The following is an 18,548-nucleotide window of genomic DNA, read 5'->3' on the forward strand; positions in this document are numbered from 1 at the left end:
AAATTGGGGAAACTGGAGAATTTGGATAAAAAATGGAGAACAATGCATCCTCATTAGCGTGTGCCTAAAAAAATAACTTGGCGTGTTTGTGTGTGAAGGTACTTCTGCGAACAAAACACCCTGAGGGGTGCGCAGGGCCGGGGCTGGGGCGGAACGCTCCGCGCGGCGCCTCCTGCGCCCACCCGGGCCCATAAAGCGGCGCCGAGCCGTGCGCCTGCGTCTTGAGGTGCTTGGCCTGTTCCGGCTCGAAGATGGCGGCGTTCTCGGGTACGTGGCGCGGGGCCCTGAGGGGTGTCGGTGCTGCGGGACTGTCTCGCCTCTGCCCGCAGGCTCCCGGCCTCTCTGCGGCTCCCCGGGCCGCCCTCCGTGTGGGCCCGCGATACTGTGTGGCTGAACACATATAAGGCTGGAGGTCGAGAGGCCTGTGTGGATGTAGGTGCCTCTCCCCGGCTCGTCGGGGTTCTGCAAGTTGTCGGGAGTGGTTATCGAAATGGGTTCACATATTTTACTGCATATATGGGTCTGACAAAGGAACTGCTGAAAAGGCAGGCTCGTTCCTCAGTCTGACTGGTTTCAAGAACAGGGGGTTTATCATGATTTTTCTGTGTATTGCAGTGGGTAATAATAGGGTTTTATAGGAGAATCTCTGCTTGGTTATGTAGTTTAGCAAGTTATAAAGTATATATATAATGTATTATAATAGTAAACTAGTCACTTTTTTTTTTGTCTGTAGCTGGAAGTGTTGACACGTGGATATCTTTTGGGCTATGTTGAGGTAAATAACCCTGTTTGTTCCTTTTTTTCTTGTCTTACAGAAATGGGTGTTATGCCTGAGATAGCTCAAGCAGTGGAGGAGATGGACTGGCTGTAAGTAGGAGTGGCTTTGGGCCTTTAGCAATGTACGCATGCTTCTTAAGATACCTCTATTGCCATGTCAAAACAAAGTGGATATGAGTTTTCTTCTAACTGTCATTACATCTGATGCAGTTCTCTTTAGTGTGAAAGACTGAAGAACACAAATTATGACTGCAGTGGTAACATTTAAACTTGAACAAGCAAAGCATGACCGCTTGCATTTCAGTTGTTTTGTTTGATAAAAGTCTCTGTGCCTCTGATTTATTTATTATGTATCATGGGATTACTGGATGAAACTGTCACATAATTGGTGCTAGTTTAGTAGATGTTTTCCAGACTGGTCTAATTTTGTGTTCTTCAGACTTAAAGCTTGTGTGTCAGTCTTCTAAAAAAGTCATTATTCCTGGTTTTGGTTACTTACTTGGCCAAATTATTTCACCTCAGAGTTGGTTTTGAATTGTTATTCAGAATGTTATCAGTATGGGCTGCGTAAGTGGCTTTAAAGGGAAAATCTTTTAAAGAAAGCAAGAAAAGGAATGTATAGTTAATCTGTTTCTTTTATAGTTTAGCATAGTGATGTGAGATGTAGCCCTCTTGTCAGGGTGCAGCTGAATCCATTGCATCCACTAGACACTTCTGTCAAGGTCCATCTCCTTCTCTCTCCTTGTAAAAGACTTTCCTTGTAAATGGAATCTTTTTCAGTTCCTTAGCTGCAAGCCAGGAGGAATAACATTTACCTGCTATACCTTGCACATGGTTTCTGTGAATTCCTATGTAAGCAAAAATCTCTTTTTCTACTCACAACACTGACATGTGCTCACATGTTCCTCCTCTAGTCTTCCTACAGATATCCAAGCAGAATCCATCCCACTGATCCTGGGAGGTGGTGATGTACTTATGGTATGTATTCAGGATAGGCCTGTTCTCAGAAATCCTGTGTCTTTTAATTGTTGTTTGTGGGGTCAATTTCATTCTTTCCAGAAGGTTCTGTGGTTAGACTTGCTCTCCTGTCCCTCTTCAGTAGGAACTCTACTCTTCAGCTAAAACCCTCTGTGAGTTCCTAGTATGTTTCCAGCTGTTCTTGCAGATGGAATTCATTCTCTTTAGACTTCGTTTTTTTAACTACTTGACAGACACTGCCACATGAATGAGATCTGTCTGATTTCAGCTGTTCTCCTTTTGGCTGTAAATACCTGACACAGATCTGTATGGAACATGACTGATACTGCCTAAGCCAATGCTGCAGTGTCAATAACCTCGAAGGCACCAGACTGGTGTGCCTTGTCCATCGTGTCTTTTGTGGATCTCTGTGTTCTTGATTCTGTAACCAAAGTAACACTTGCTAAAAAGCAAATTTATTAAAATAGAATTCTAGAACATTCCTTACAGTCCTGGTTATTATAAACTCTTTGATTTTTCTCCTTATAGGCTGCTGAAACTGGAAGTGGAAAAACTGGTGTAAGTAATCAAATTTAAATAAGCAGAAAATAAGTCTTAAGTGGTAGAGGTGGTGTGTAGGCAGATATACAGAGAGAATATGTATGCATTATTACTAATAGTCTATACCAAGAGACATGTAGGAATGTTTTTAAGTGTTCCTGGTCCTGAGTATTGTACCTGAAAACCAGGCTGGAAGTAACTGTATAAATTGTGGAATGAAAATAACTTTTCATTTTAGGCTTTTAGTATTCCAGTTATCCAGATTGTTTATGAAACACTGAAGGACCAAATGGAAGGCAAGAAAGGAAAAGCCACTATTAAAACTGGTGGGGCAGGTAAGTTTTTATATGTCCGACTCCTTAAGTTTGGAACACTAACTTGTGTTGTTTTGCCATCTTCCAAAGTGAAGTTAAGCTAACTTGCCATTAGATAAGTATTTTTTCCTTGATTTCGGCTAAGGTAAGTGGAGAATCATCACTCAGGATTTTATTAGTGAATATAAATTTAGTGAATATAAATTTACTGGTGGAATCACGGAAAGAACTGGTGTGCATTGGACTACATTCTCTTAGTAATACTCTTGTTTTCATTTTAAGCCTGGCTGATCCACAGCTTGCTTTTCAGTGTTCTTCTGAAAGCCATACTAGTTTACTGCCTTGCCAGGCTAATTCAGTACCTTGCAAGATGTGGAGTGCTGGTAATGTCCAGCTTAAAAGGAGTTAAAAAAAAATCTTTCTGATGCAGGAATAGAGGAGGCACCAGCTATGACACCACACAGTTGGTTTGGACCTCTTAAGTGGGCTTAAGCAGAAGGCTCTTCTAGGCTCAAACTTATTTTTGTGTGACTGAGGTAGCACTGTAGAGTCTTTCAGTTCTCCTGTGCTGACTAGAGCTGTTGCCTTCCTTTCAGCCCCTAGCTAGGTTTGGAAGTGAATAACAACACCTTGAGTTGCTGCCTTTGTACTGGTAAACATTGAACTGAGCAGGAAACACACAGGGCCAGAATTCAGTGATATACAGTGGATTGTAACCATGATCATATCCTCACAGTATCTGAGGGTTTGTTAAACATTCGTTTTAATAAGCTTGCAACTGTAAAGCTAATAACCTTGTCCTGTCTGTGGTATATATAGATTGGGTTTTATGTGAGTGACAGTATATAGACTTTATTACATGTTATTGAGCATATGAAAGATGAAATCAGAAATTTTATATGCACGTTTCTTAGCTCTTTAGTAATGACATTTTAACTGATGCCCTGAAAAAATATCTTAATGTAAGCTTTGAACAGAAATGGCAAATAATGCATCCAAATTGATTGCTCTTCATGTAGTTTTGGATATTTTCTAGCTGAATTTGTGATTGTGTGGGATATCTGGCTTATTTTATAAAAGTCTTCAATGTTTTCAGTTCTGTTTTTAGGTAACTTAATCTGTGCTCTCCTTAGTAGAATAATGTAAACTTCCATAGAATAGATTTGCATTATGCATTTGTGCCCCTCCTTTTAGTTGTAGACCTTCATCTTGACTTCCTGTGAATTGCATTGGAACAAAGGTGTTTACTCAGAAAGTTAAACCAAACACCATGAACTTCTAATTTGAGTTTTCCAGGCTTGCCTTTTGATTTATTGCTTTTTCTGTTTCTGTCTTTCAAACTTAGTGCTCAATAAATGGCAAATGAACCCGTACGATAGAGGATCAGCTTTTGGTGAGTTGTCCTGATGTTCACCTGAAAATGGTAAAAATGGTAAAAAAGAATTAACTAGAGGAAAGCATGCATGAAATTTTCTTTTAAAAGCAGTTAGAGAGACAATTTCTTTAACTAAAACTGTCTTGTAATTTTCAGCAATTGGATCAGATGGTTTGTGTTGTCAAAGCAGAGAGATTAAAGAATGGCATGGATGCAGAGCAACTAGAGGCGTGACTAAAGGTAGATATAAAACTGTGTTTTGGGGACTCTTCTAGAAAAGATTCAGCTGAAATGCCTGCTTATCACCCATTGTTAATGTTGATGGTTGCATCTAAAATTTACTGTCCATCTGACCAAATGTACTGCTAGCTGAAGATTTTGAAGTGACCAGTACCTCTGCTTTCTTCTCCCTGTATTGTAAGTTACCTTTTCCCTGATAGGAGACTGAGTAAGAGGAGGGAGAATCGTAACTGATATTCATCAGAATGCATTTTATTAAACTGTTACTATTAGGAAATAGCTGTGCACACTGTACTTTCAGTTGTTTCCTTACACACTTCACACAGACATGTGCATGTAAAAGTTTCATGGTTCTGTGGTTGCAGCAACAGTTGGGAGGCCAACCCCAACACTTGACTCAGAAGCAGAATCATTCTGATACTACAGTGGTTCTGGTGGGATGTTGAGAAAGACCCTAGAACAGTCTCGTTTCATCAGGTGTGCAGATAATTGGATAGTCTGTCTGTTAATTGGATAGTCTGTCTGTAGAAAACAGCCAGTTGGATGTGCTTCAAGGTGCACTGGCAGTTGTTGATGCTAGCGCATGCTGCTGATCTGGTACTGATTTGGCAGAACCTGGTGTTCGGAGTTTATCAGTTCTCATGGATTCAATAGAACCACTGTTGTCTCTTGCTTATTGTTCCTTTGGAGCCTTTCACATGCTGCCTCTCAGTGTGTGCTTTGTCTCTTTTGCCTGCTGATTTCTTCCTTCCATGCACAGGTACCTACAGAAACGTTTCACTCAAACACAATAGGGGTCGGCACTTTCAGCAGAGGTGGGAATGTTAGACTTGCATGGGCTTGGAAGTAGCCAGACTGAACCACCTTGATGAATTTGGATGTTGTTTTAGAACCTTTCTCTTTCTTTTAAAGGGAAATACTACTATGAAGTTTCCTGTCATGACCAAGGCTTGTGCAGAGTCGGTTGGTCAACTATGCAGGCTTCACTAGATTTGGGTGAGTTTCCTTCAAAAGAATCACACAGACAGTTTTCATATTCACATGGAATGGCTGAAGTCCTGTTCTAGTGTTGGAGAGAATGGGCTCCTTGGGAAGGATGCTGATACCAGGGAGTTGACAACTTTTTATGCAAATGTTTTTCTTCCTCTAAGAGGAAATCTGCTTAGGTGGTGGCAGTATTTCTTGCATTCTGTGACTTTCTGCCTTTTATTTCCATTTTGGTTTTTTTAATTAAGATGACTGGCGACTAGTGAAATCAATAAATGTACTGGTACCAAAAATACTGGTTTGATATATGTCAAAGCCAGAAGTCTGTAGTTAGCAGTATGTATTATTTGTTCACGTGGTAGTGTCAGAGATTTCAGTTACTGAAACAAAGAGAAAAAAGCATAAGCTGTCATCCAAAAGATAAAAGTCTGCACTTTGTTTTGTCTTCAGGCACTGATAAATTTGGCTTTGGCTTTGGTGGCACTGGTAAGAAGTCTCACAACAAGCAATTTGACAGCTATGGGGAGGTAAGCTTGAATTATGTTTAGTAGAAACATTATTAAAAGTTTGGCATATTGGTTTTGTGCTGTAACAATCAACTGTCTTTTGTAATAGTGCTAAATTCTAAAGGAGGTTCACTTGCAAAAGTACAATGAAGCATTGAATCATTTTTCGATAAAAAAAGCTTATTAACAGATTAAGCTTATTAACAATTATCAGCTTGAGACTTATGATTGTGGCTAGACTACAAATATATTGATGCTTATCTAAAAGTTAAAACTTTTCTGTGTGTTACAGGTTAGAGTTTAACTAATCTCTGGGATTTATGTCTTGACTTATTTCAGTTTTACTTTGAACAAAGCAACCCATCTGTATACCTTGGTGAATGTCCAAGTGAGGGCATCATATTCTGTTTACTAGTAGTTAAAGTAGAACTAACTGTGTAACTCTGATATGTCAAAATGCATGACAAAGTGCTAGTAAGACACAGTGGTGCACTTCTTCTGGCTATTGAGTTGGGTTTGCCAGTACCTTAATGTACATTTCTGCAGTGTCTACTGGGAATATCTGGGGTGTTTTTTGTGTAGTATGCCAGTTGAGTTCAGATGTTTAAGGATAATTTATATAAATATGAATATTACAGCAGAAACTCAATTCTTTTTGTGGTATTAATGAAGTCTCAGTGCCATGAGACTTGCAACTTTTAGGACTCTTGTAGCTCTTCTAGTAGTGAAACACTTTATAATATATAGATTTTATTGAATACCTTTACAATTAATAGATTTCAAGATATTTGAATAACATATTTAAGTATACATACCATGCATATAGCAACACTTTCGAGAGTTAGTCTTTTTGTATAGTCAAAATATAGGTGCCATGTTTGGTGCTCTAAGCTTAGATTCACATTGGCTAATAAATACATGACTAATTCACTTTTCTGTAGTGCAGAATACTTCCAGGTAAATGACTTAAATGTATCATTGTCAGTGTGTTTGGTTTTTAAAGTAAATTTAAAGCAGTAATAAGTGTCTGAATATCTAAGATCACTTGGGCCATTTACTGAAGGTTTGTAACCAAATAAAAATGTGCAAGCTATTGACAGTGGTCTTACTGGAATAAATTGAACTTGCTTCTCTCAAGAATCAGCATTTAATAGAGAAGTGGGAAAACTAAAAGTTGACAGAATGTAAGCACTGAACACTAAAATCTCTTAGCTTCACAACTATTCTTTTTTACAGGAATTCACTATGCACGATACAATTGGATGTTATCTAGACATAGATAAAGGACAAATAAAATTTTCAAAAAATGGTAAGTTTTATTCACTTTCTTTGAAATTTTATTGGGATCCTTTTATTGGATGAGGGGCAGTGAGAGACATGCACACACATGCAGAGTCTGACTGAACTAACCCTGCTTTCAGGAAAGGACCTCGGCCTTGCGTTTGAAATCCCACCACACATAAAGAACCAAGCACTTTTTGCAGCTTGTGTACTGAAGGTAACTTAGGAATATCACAGATCTCCAAGATCATTACAATTGTTCTGGGTTTGATAGCAAACTACTTAGGTGTAAAATTCACATAGCCACCTACAGTTACTGTAGTTGTGCTCAGTTTTCTTTGGTCTGCCAGTATTCACTACTAAAGTGGTCTCAAAAATATGTGTTAGCTTTGAGTACCATTTAAGTTAAATATTTAAATTATAATTTTAATACTTGAAAATAAGGGTAAAAGCACGGATAACTAATTCTTAATACCACTGCTATCTCGCTTGTATTAAACTTTGATATACTATGATTCAACAGATATAAACAATTAGCTTGAAAGTGCCAGAATTCCCATTTCACTTCTTCTGAATTCTTGACATTACAGTAATGTAGTAGTATGTCTTTCTGGAGTTAGTGTTTCTGGGTTGATCTCTCAAGAAGTAAAGATTTTAGCAAAATGTGTAAGTAGTTAGAGAAATGTACAAGTTTAGAAAAAGTACTTTGTTTCTGTTGGCTTTTTTTTTTTCTTCCTTGTTTGGGTTTTAAGTTCTAGCAAGATTTCTGTGACAACTTGGGGAAGAGGAATGTGTAGGATGGGAAGAAAAAGGCCCTTCCCCTCTTCCTCGTCTAGCTGGTTTCTCACTATTGAATTGTTTCTCATTTTACATGGTCTTTTGAGACTGTCTGTATGATACAACTTTGTTGAAATCTAGAATGCTGAATTGAAATTCAATTTTGGTGAAGAAGATTTCAAGTTTCCACCAAAAGATGGCTATGTTGGCCTTTGCAAGGCTCCTGATGGTAGTGTTGTAAAATCACAGCATTCAGGTAGGTTAGATTTTTTTATGCTTCTCTTGTTTCTATATTCAGATTGTGTTACATAGCATCTTTTGATCCCTTTAATTACTATCAGTAAGATCTTAAAGTAGTAATGAAGAGATATTAGTGCTTTCTTTAAAGTATACCAAATTTTCTTCCTCTTTAATAGCCTTTAAGGTTTTGAATTTAGAAATGTATCAGATAAAATGAGAAGTTCAACTGAGTTACTCAACAGTGTTATCTTAAAAATAAGTGTGGGTCTTTATGCTCTGCAATAAAATGAATTATCCTGCATGACCAGTATACCCACTTGTAATTTCTGAATATTAGTCTGAAGCTATTAATGATTAAGTGAGCAATAATATCCCCCTTTAATGGAAAATTTAGAATGACACCGTTTCAATTATCAATAGAAAACCCAAGTTTCTTTCCAGTCAAAAATTCCAAGATAGGAATGCAGTTTGTCTTAATGGCTATTTTTTTCCACTTAGGAAATGCACAAGTGGTTCAAACACAGAACCTTCCAAATGCTCCAAAAGCATTGATTGTAGAGCCATCAAGAGAACTGGCAGAACAAACTTTGAACAATGTGAAGCAGTTCAAAAAATATGTTGATAATCCCAAATTAAGGTAACAGTGAATCTGTTACTTGCATTTATGATATTGTCCATGCATGTGACTTCATGGGGGCATGGGTGGTGTTCCACTCTGTAGCTAAATGGACCTTAATCTGCAGTGCTGCTAATAATAGTCTCCCTAATAATGTACTACCAAGCAACCTTATGACTTTTCATCTACAGTCAGACCACTTAAGGTGGGGGGGGGGAGTTTAATGTGTTTTATCTGTGGACTGCCTTTTTCTGGTATGACAGATCTGGTGGGTGGGATTTTTTTAATTATCAATGATAATTAATATGATACTTCACATCCTTTTTTTGACTGAAATCATTAGCTACTTACTACCCTTCTCTCTTGAACATCCTCCTGCCCCCATCTCCCTCTACCCCCTCATTTTGTGTATTTTTCATCTCCAACAAATAGTTGTATATAGGGTCTGCTCTGTTTACATTCATGTGCTTACAGGACAAATTATCATGGAGATGAAATTCTGAAAAATGAATAGTCTACAAGTTGCTTTGGTTTAAAGTTGTTTCTGCTTTGACTGTGCTTCTAAAATTTAAACTAAACTGCAGTCAATTTACAAGAGTGTTTACTATAATTACAGGGGATTAGCAATGGGAAGAGGAAAGCTATAATGTAGGATTCACTTGGTTTATTGTTATTTGCATTTCTAACTTTCAGGAACACAAGAAACTTTAGTAAACTAACATTATTTTTAAGGTGTTCTTAAGGAACAGATTTTTTTATAAGACTAAATTGATTATGGTGTTAATGGATTTAATTACAACAGTGATAAAGTAATTAAATTCAAATACAATTCAGTAACAAATCTTTCGCTTGAATTAAAATACACTAGATGTCATGGGATGAATTTTCAAATTTTTTTCCTATTATTTTGTTCCTAAAATTACTGTTTAGAGCTGTTAATCATCAGCTACTAATAAAAGAAACAGTCTTCAGCCCGATGTTTAATGTACTTCCGAATATAATAAATGGGTAAAAGTGAAATATTTTGATGCAATTTTAGGGAGCTGCTAATTATTGGTGGTGTTGCTGCAAGAGATCAACTCTCAGTATTGGAACAAGGAGTAAGTTGTATTTTTTTCATATGTTTTAATAGCTTGGGTTCTGAATAACTCATGATCATGTTACTAGAGAATAGTAATGGTGCTTCTTGTAACTCCTGTAAACCTGTTAAAAAGAAAATGTGTAGTTCATAACAAGCTTATGTTGCACCAGTGTAGCAGTTCTACTTCCATGGCAATTGTCAATACAAGTGCTCATAGTACTTAGTCAAATTCTGTTGAAGCCTGAGTACTCCTGAAAATTTTAAAATAAAGGTGTAACTTTTTGCCATTTGTCCTTAACAAACAAGACAGTTTTCCCAATGACTTCTGTTCCATGTTTATGTGAATAAAACTAGTCTGCAATTATCAAGGTCAACCTACACTGCAGATCAGTCTTACACAGAAGGAACTGGTCTGGCTTGAGCAGCGTGGAATGTACAATCAATTCAGTCATCCTGTAGGGAGAACAGAGTCATTTTTTTATTTAAGGCTCGTTTTTGGAAATGAGAACAAGTCGCTCTTGATAAATTTTCCGGTGATTCTAGCTGCCAAAATATAAATTTTCTCTTAAGCTTACTTGAACTGGAAGATTAATAGACTTTTATGTGAATGCTGAATTTGTAATGGGGCACCCTTCTGTCTGACAAAATCTTAAGTTATTTCTATAGTTGATAGACTTTGTGTTCTTCCACAGTGGGAAAAGTTAAATTTTTTTTATCCCCATTTAAAAACAAATCTGTTTGGCTTTAGATAACGAAGTTAAACTGCTTGTGGGGCATGGGAGGAGAGAAGGGGCACTTCCCAGGTTCTGCTAATGAAATGTCCATAGAAGCAGTGTTTCACTGAACAGTGAAATGGCCATGGAAAATGCAGGTTGCCAAGGGAGGTTGTAGGATCTCTCTCCTTAAAGGTAATGAAAATTGTATAAGGCAGCGACCTAAAGCAACTTGGAAACTGTCCTTTGTCTGCATGTGATGAGGGGAGTGGAGACCGGATGATCTCAGAGCTCCCTCCAACCCAAATTACTCTAGGATTTTATGAAGTTATAAGTAATAGAAAAGAAGGCATTATACCGATAATTGTATCGTGATGTTAAACTTAGATAAAACTGACAGTGCCTCTATGGGACTTATGGGACCAGTTCATACTCTTTATGTATTTCATAGGTGGATATTGTTGTTGGAACTCCTGGAAGGCTGGATGACCTGGTCTCAACGGGGAAGATTAATTTATCTCAAGTTCGATTCCTGGTTCTGGATGAAGCTGTATGTATACAACTAAGTGCTGCTTAAATTCTGTTCTTAAATGCAATATGATGTTTGCAGGAAGAGTAAATGAAGTGTCATTGTTCTACAGTATTTGATATTTCAGTGAAACAACAATTAGCTACTTATAGACTGTTCCAACTTAATCCTCTTGTTATTTGTAACCATAGTAACCTACATACTTTTTTTCCCCTTGTAGCCTCTCTGTTAAGTCTGTTTGAAAATTTTCTGTTAGAAAAATATATTTCAAACTGTGTTCACAAAGTAGTGAAGTCTGTCCCTGTGCAGGGAACGTGAAGGACAAAGACAAGATCAGAATGTTAGTTAACCTAGCAGGTCCTGAAGCTGATGAATGTTGCAGTCAATATGCTGTGAAATGAGCACAGCTCTCTGATCTGTTGTGGTACAACTGAATATTCAGAAAGATTAAATGGCTTGGGGTATTAGTTAGGAGAAGTTGCTGATCTTACTGTGAAGCACAGCAGCTGTACTTGAAAATACTCCAAATTTTACTATATCTTTTTCTCCTTAGTAATAATATCCTGGCCATGCACTGACCTGTCCAGTTAATTAAAAGCAAGACCTTTTGAGATTACAAGTGTGTTGCTTACTTAAGTGTACAGACTGAGGAATGAAAAAGAAGAAATGCAGCTTTATTTCTTTTATTTTATTCCCATGTAGGATGGCCTTCTCCTCCAGGGATACTCAGATTTCATAAACAGGATACACAGTCAAATTCCTCAGATAACTTCAGATGGAAAGAGACTTCAGGTATAGAATCTATTTGTGGTTTTGTTGGCTTTTTATGGGTTTGGTTTTGTTAGCCATGTGCTCTACTTTAACTGTTACTTGGCATGCAGTCTACTTCTTTGTAGTGGAGTTTGTTATAACCCTTGTCCAAAACTAACACTTGTTCATGGGTTCAGTAATTGCCTGTGAATATGTATTTTTAGGATTTTAGATCTTGAAGCCCAGTGTTTAGCAGTTTTCAGTTTAATTTGAATTATTAGAGATAAACATATCTGAAAAATAACTACATAAGTTATGATTTCTAATGTGCTAATAATCTTGATTCATCAGCTTTCAGTAGTTCTGCTTTCTTCCTATTAAGTGATTGGGTCTTTGTAAGAGAATAGTTAAGCAAATTATTTTGTCTTGACTCTTACCAGCTGAGTGGTTTCTGTGTTGAGGAAATCCAGTCAGGGACTCTTTCTATTGTGCTACGTGATGCTGTTCAACTACATAACATTCTTCAAGTTCTACTCTCACCTTTTTGGTTGGGAGAATCTTTATCCTCAGTGGTATCCATATGTCTCTTCTTAGGTGATTGTGTGCTCTGCAACACTCCACTCTTTTGATGTGAAAAAACTATCTGAAAAGATCATGCATTTTCCCACCTGGGTTGATTTGAAAGGAGAAGATTCTGTCCCTGAAACTGTACACCATGTAGTTGTGCCTGTAAATCCAAAAGCTGATAAACTTTGGGAAAGGCTCGGCAAGAATCATATCAGAGTAAGTGAAATTTAAGGTTGTTTGTCTGTGTTTACTTATTTAACCTTCAGAACAGGGGCATAATGTTGAAGGATCTTTGCTGGCTATTGGAACAGCTTAGTATATCTGAAATGGTTTGTTCCATGGTAGTCAGCATAATATTGGTGATGTAGTGACACTGTTTCTGAACAGCTCAGTATTACAAACATAACTGAGAAAGAGCTTGATAAAGTAAGTCTGATTTGTACTAGAGAACAATGGCACTGCACTGCTTTTTCACTCATTTCACAGTTAATGGCCTGTGGCCTAACTGTAGCTAGTACCTCTCTTTTCTGACTGATGAGGAGGAAACAAACCTGCCAAAATGGATCATTCTGTGAGGTAGTTTTGTCTCTAAGCAATGCGAGAGGAGCAATTTTTAGAGAAATGGGTTTTGTGTAAGACTACATTTGAGACTCTAAATTCTGCACTTACCTGACACCTCTCCATGTGAGAAGGTTGTGGTTGTTGTTCCAGTCTTTAGTCTTCAAGTTCTGAATAACCTGGACTGTATTTCCAGCTCTTATGCTGTTACAAGTCTAAAGGTTTTCTTAACCCCTTATTTCTTGAACCTCTATTTGTTAGTTATGTTAGTACCTTTTAATTAAGTCTTAGTATGACTTTATTTCTCTTGAGTTTTAAGTTAATATCTGATTCAGCCTAGCATAGGGAAAAAGATGAGGAACAGCTGTGGTTATATGATTTAGCCATGTTCTACAATACCTTTTTTTTTTTTCAGGTTTGGGTGTTTTTAATTCTTCCCTTTGTGTAGAAAGGTGTCTTTTGTACAGTGTCTACATAATAATTTTATTGCCCTTTTTTATGAGCAAGTTTTTTGTGCTTAAACTTAAGACTTTTCTTTAGCTAAAGGTAGATTAACTTTTTCTGGTGGGAGAACAGAATGCTAAGATTACTTATAAACTTTAATTTCTTGCTAGTTGTAAATTAATGGAATTAAGCATTTCCTCTGTGAAGTGTGGACTAATGACTTGGGGGGGGGGGGGGGCTTTTTTGTTTGTGTTTTTCCTAGACTGATGAAGTGCATGCAAAAGACAATACACGACCTGGCGCTAACACTCCAGGTAATCAGCAACACTAGTTAAGCAATAGCTTAGGAAATGCTCTTCTGTAAATGTTATGAACTAGTGGCTTCTGAAATGCTCCTTTGTAAATGTTATGAAGTAAAGGTAAATTATAGTAGATACTGGTCTTTAGTCATGTTCCTCCAAATTTTTATTTCTACGTTTTTATAGTTAGGAAGAGAAATGTGTTTCTGTAACTGGGGAGTGGGAAAGAAAGACTTGAATATGAATTTTGCAGATTTGTAAACAACAGGTATTTGTTGGTGTGTATAAGACAAAACCTGGAACTTCTGAGTGGTTTTGTTCTTTCTGTATTATATCAGCTTGCTGCAACAGGGGAGCATGGAGGGAAGAGATGAAAACTGAAGACTTATCTTACTTGCTCTGATAATAAAAGTTTGTCTACTGGAAGGCTAGAGAAAACTATAAATGTGTGCAGTTCAAAGACTCTTCACTTTTTTTAAAGAATTTGAGTGAAATAACTTGTTTACTTTTATTTAGAAATGTGGTCTGAAGCTATTAAAATTCTAAAAGGAGAATACACTGTTCGGGCAATCAAAGAGCACAAGATGGATCAAGCCATTATTTTCTGCAGGACTAAAATAGACTGTGATAATATGGAGCAGTACTTCATCCAACAGGGTGGAGGTAATATCTTTTGTGTAAAGCTTACTCTGCTCACTTTCCTGTTTATTTCAACACCAAAATTGTATGATAGAGTTCACCAATATTACAACCCCACACAAATAAAATGGTGCTTCAGTTTTTTTACATATTGACTGGGCATTAAAGTCAGGGTTTGGTAGCAGGGAGCTGCAGAGGTGCCCTTTGTGGCAAAAGGCCATGAACTGCCCTGTACCTGTTCCAGACAGCTCTGAAATGGCTGGAAACAACCCACCGTGCACCAAAATTTGAACCAATAAGAAGAGTATATGGTGCCTCTGCTGAAACATGTATTAGTAAAAGTGATGGTTGGTAAGGGCAAGAAACATGGGAAGAAATCTGTGTGTACAAGTGTATACATGAAGAAAGGTGGGAGAAAACACGGCAACAGTGAAAGGGGACTTGTGAGGAGAAAAGTGAAGACACACATTTGAAGAAAGGGGGAGATCTAGAGTAGGAAGGAGTGAGGAGAAATACCTGCACAGACCTGCTCTGGGGAGGAGGGAGGAAAGGTGTTTAACTATTTGCCTTGGTTTTTTGTCCCCCAACACTGCCTGTTTCAGTAGTTGGTAATAAAATAAGTGAAATTTCCCTGAGTTGAGACTTTTGCCCAAAAAAATGTACTTTTTTTTCCCAAGTTCTCTGTAGCTCTGTGTCATAGGTGATGTTATTCGTGCATGTCTGCTCTTTCAGGCCCTGATAGGAAGGGACATCAATTCTCATGTGTCTGTCTGCATGGTGACAGAAAACCTCAAGAAAGAAAGCAAAACCTGGAAAGATTTAAGGTGATGTAGCAGATTCTTGAAGGCTTTTTACTCACTTGCCAATATCTGAATTTATCTGTTAATTTCTGTTCCTAGTTCTCTGTTTTAAAATAAATTGAATTCACATGCTCTATGTCCCGCTTCCTGAAATGGTGAGGCACAATTTCTGTCGATGGAAATCTGTATTGTCAGTCAATATGACCTTTGTGAGTTTGAATTGAGAAGATAGGTTTTATTTCAAATAAACCCACTAACTTTAAGCTCTGTAGCAATTACATTGTTTTTTAAAGTCTTTATCACTTGATTATTTAAAAAAAAATTTACTTAAACTTTGGTTTTGATTAAGCCGTTCATCGATTTATATTTGCCTTATGCTGTTGGGGAAAGAAATAAGGATGTAAATGGGTTGAGTTATTCATGCTTTATTTGAAGTATTCCTAAATGTACAAAGCCACTTAAAGGTGAAGTAGGTGTGAAGGACTGTGGTTTCATTGCCTGGGATTTTGTTTGCTTTATTTAGCATAACACTTATTTATAACTATGTCTCTGTAGAGAGGAGATGTCCGTTTCTTGATCTGCACAGATGTTGCTGCTAGAGGAATTGATATTCATGGTGTTCCATATGGTAAGATATAACTCTAAATTTAAGCTGTTGAATTGCACAGAGCTTCAATATATTTGCAGTCCTGTCCACTTGTTAAAACAAATATCACCTACAGCATAATTTAAAAAGGTGTAGATGTTAAAGGCTTAAACTAAGCAATTTTTAAATTAGTTGTTCACCATGCCTTCTCAAATACCTGATGATGATCTGTATTGTTGGGGATTCTTCATTTCGTTTTCCATTCTTGCCAAAAAGTAGTCATGGAAAAAGCAGTTTGAGAGTGGAAGCCTTAAGTGTACCTTAAGGTATTGCAGGTGATGATGCCTGTAATTCTTGTAATAGAACAAAGTACGTATGTGGGCTAAGGGGAGGAATTGCAGCAATCAAAGTGTTATTTTAGGTGTCTGGTCTCTGACCTTAGCTCATACATTAAAACAGAAGTTCTTGTGTTGTCTGTGGGTCGTGTCTGTCTTACACAGTTATCAATGTGACACTCCCGGATGAAAAACAGAACTATGTTCATCGAATTGGGAGAGTGGGCAGAGCTGAGAGGTATGTATGTGTCCAGAGTAGCCACCGTGATTTCTTGATACTTTCTTTTGTTGTTTCACAAGTTGGCAGTAGTTACTGAAATACATTTCTCTCTTTTCTTCCCTAATATTTCAGGATGGGTTTGGCAATCTCCCTTGTGGCAAAAGAGAAAGAAAAGGTAATTATACTCCAAAGGTGAACATCTGAAGTTCTATCCACAGCTGCTATTTGACTTAAATGTCCTGCATTGAAAAACTGCTTGTCTGTGCTTAGTTGAAAGGGATTTTAAACAGATACCTAAATTCTTTTTCATGCTATAATTAGTCAAAATAAACATACTCAACTATATTTCACAAAGTTTACAAGTTTTCTTCTGTTTCTAGGTTTGGTATCATGTATGCAGTAGTCGTGGAAAAGGGTGTTACAATACTAGACTGAAGGAAGAAGGAGGTTGTACCATATGGTACAATGAGATGCAGGTAAACATTTTGCTTAACCAGAATATTCTAATTCCTCTAAAAGACTCTGAGATACAGTTCTTTGTTTAGCTGTGTAGTTGAAATACAAAACTAGCTTTGGGGTCCTTATAACTTTTGATTCCATTTGAAGAAAAAATTAAAAAATTTTGCTAGTTGTATGTTTTATAATTGTTTAATTATTAAAGTTTATTGTAATATTCCCAACTAATTCTGTTGGAGTCTTATTTTCAGCTTTCCTGTAGTCTTCCTAATCAAAATCTGTTAAGAGTTATGTTAGTTACACACTTTTGTTTAGATGGTTTGTTGCAAAGCTATAGGTAACTTAAAACTGTTGTTTCTCTAACCTGGAAATAGTGTCACTTGAGTAGGTTTTAATTGGGATTTGTATACCAACCATATATGCTTGGTAAAAAGCAGTTCTTGCCTTCTTGCTATAATAAAGGGCAAATCATACATCATCTGTAGTAAAATAAGCTTGGTCTATGAACTCTTTATTATGAAGTAGCCTTGTTCACATAATTAGGGTAGAATGTGAAATAATGGCTTCTAGGTAGGGTAAAAACATAGTGACGTTGGAAATGAACTTGTATTGTCTATTTGAGCAAAAAAAAACATGTTAGTCTTTGGTGTCTGTGACCAAATTGTTTTCTGTGTACTGTTCTGTTGAAAATGCACTTGAATGTGACTGTTCAGAACAGTGGTTTGACGGAGACTTGGACTTATAAAGGAACTTGAAAACTTTTTTTTTTTTAGTTGCTGGGGGAGATTGAAGAACACTTAAACTGCACTATTGCCCAAATTGAACCAGACATAAAAGTACCAGTGGATGACTTTGACGGGAAAGTTACATATGGGCAGAAAAGAGCTCTGGGTGGTAAGCAATGAACTACTCTAGAGTTACCTTGGTATACTTGCCTGCTTGCAGTGCTCAGTTTCGTGGTTGTCTTCTGTGTAACTACAGAATGATAGATTATAAAGAGCTTCTCATTCTTAGCTGCCTTCTGCATTTGTTGCATGCAGCCTACGGTTGCAAGTGACAAGAGTGTGTGTATGCCTGGTTTTGTTTTGTTTATGCCTTTTTTAACAAGGTAACTAAGTTACTTTAACTTTTTAAATGACTGTGGTTAAGCACTATTAGTTTTGCTGAAAAATGGCTTTGAATACATCATCTACATTGTGTGTCTTTTGGCAGGTGGACTTTATAAAGGCCATGTGGATATTCTGGCACCTACGGTACAGGAGTTGGCTGCCCTTGAAAAGGAGGCTCAGACATCTTTCTTGCATCTTGGCTATCTTCCTAACCAGCTGTTCAGAACATTCTGATTGTGCCACACTTGATATAAGGCTTGAGTTAATAAATGCTCTACCCTGTGAATGCAAAAATCTCATACTGTCTCTGAGTAGAGTAGTTAGAAAACGATTAAAACTAAGTATACTTCTTGCATGATGAACAGAGAGTGCTCAGCACTGTTAACTCTGAGTTAGCTGTTGTCTTAATAAAATAAAACAAGTCGAAGATGAAATGGTTTGTTTGCTCTTTTGCCTTACGGGATTATTTTGCAGAATCATTCTTCCACATAGATTTTGATTTATCGAAAATACAAGTGTAGTTAAACAAATCTGGGAGGAGTTTTATGTTCTTCAAAGAAAAGAATTAAAATTACTTAACTATCTGTGTACTGTAATTTTTTAATGTTGGGTTTTTTAAAGATGCATCCGTATTCATACAGCTGTTTATATTTAAGATACTGAATATGAAAAAAAAACAGACCTGAAGTGTGTATTTGAAGCTCTTGGTTGTCCTAAACCCCTACATCTAGGCTGATAACTGCATTTTGGTTCTGTAGTTCTAGACTTCTCAGAGGTAATGTGTCTTAAATTTCTAAAATGGATCTTGTACAAAGAATCCTACAATACTTT

At 37.1% G+C, this 18,548-nt stretch overlaps 1 protein-coding gene across 2 annotated transcripts; it reads left to right on the forward strand.

Moving 5' to 3' along the window:
- The first annotated feature begins 179 nt into the window (after window positions 1–179).
- On the forward strand, window positions 180–18,151 carry DDX1 (DEAD-box helicase 1). Of its 2 annotated transcripts, none has more exons than XM_027641069.1 (26): window positions 180–267; window positions 816–867; window positions 1,692–1,755; window positions 2,284–2,313; window positions 2,534–2,630; window positions 3,955–4,002; window positions 4,141–4,224; window positions 5,137–5,220; window positions 5,662–5,738; window positions 6,954–7,026; window positions 7,139–7,215; window positions 7,917–8,031; window positions 8,514–8,652; window positions 9,671–9,731; window positions 10,877–10,975; window positions 11,657–11,746; window positions 12,299–12,487; window positions 13,536–13,587; window positions 14,089–14,235; window positions 14,944–15,035; window positions 15,567–15,639; window positions 16,098–16,170; window positions 16,285–16,327; window positions 16,533–16,628; window positions 17,382–17,502; window positions 17,821–18,151. In XM_027641069.1, exons 1-26 carry the CDS (start codon window positions 252–254, stop codon window positions 17,949–17,951), a joined length of 2,223 nt encoding a protein of 740 aa, XP_027496870.1. In that variant the 5' UTR covers window positions 180–251; the 3' UTR covers window positions 17,952–18,151. The 2 variants fall into 2 exon arrangements, with proteins under 2 accessions (XP_027496870.1, XP_027496871.1); XM_027641070.1 differs by lacking the exon at window positions 180–267 and adding an exon at window positions 359–432.
- Window positions 18,152–18,548: the final 397 nt, after the last annotated feature.

Source organism: Corapipo altera, unplaced genomic scaffold (assembly GCF_003945725.1).
Source record: "Corapipo altera isolate COAL_440 unplaced genomic scaffold, ASM394572v1 46, whole genome shotgun sequence".
NCBI lineage: Eukaryota > Metazoa > Chordata > Aves > Passeriformes > Pipridae > Corapipo > Corapipo altera.

What these genes read in the sequence shown, in the direction of transcription:
- DDX1 (XM_027641069.1), top strand. An exon ending in TGTAAAATCACAGCATTCAG is followed by an intron (nt 8,032 to 8,513) that starts GTAGGTTAGATT and finishes TTTTCCACTTAG; the next exon opens with GAAATGCACAAGTGGTTCAA. An exon ending in ACCTGGCGCTAACACTCCAG is followed by an intron (nt 13,588 to 14,088) that starts GTAATCAGCAAC and finishes ACTTTTATTTAG; the next exon opens with AAATGTGGTCTGAAGCTATT.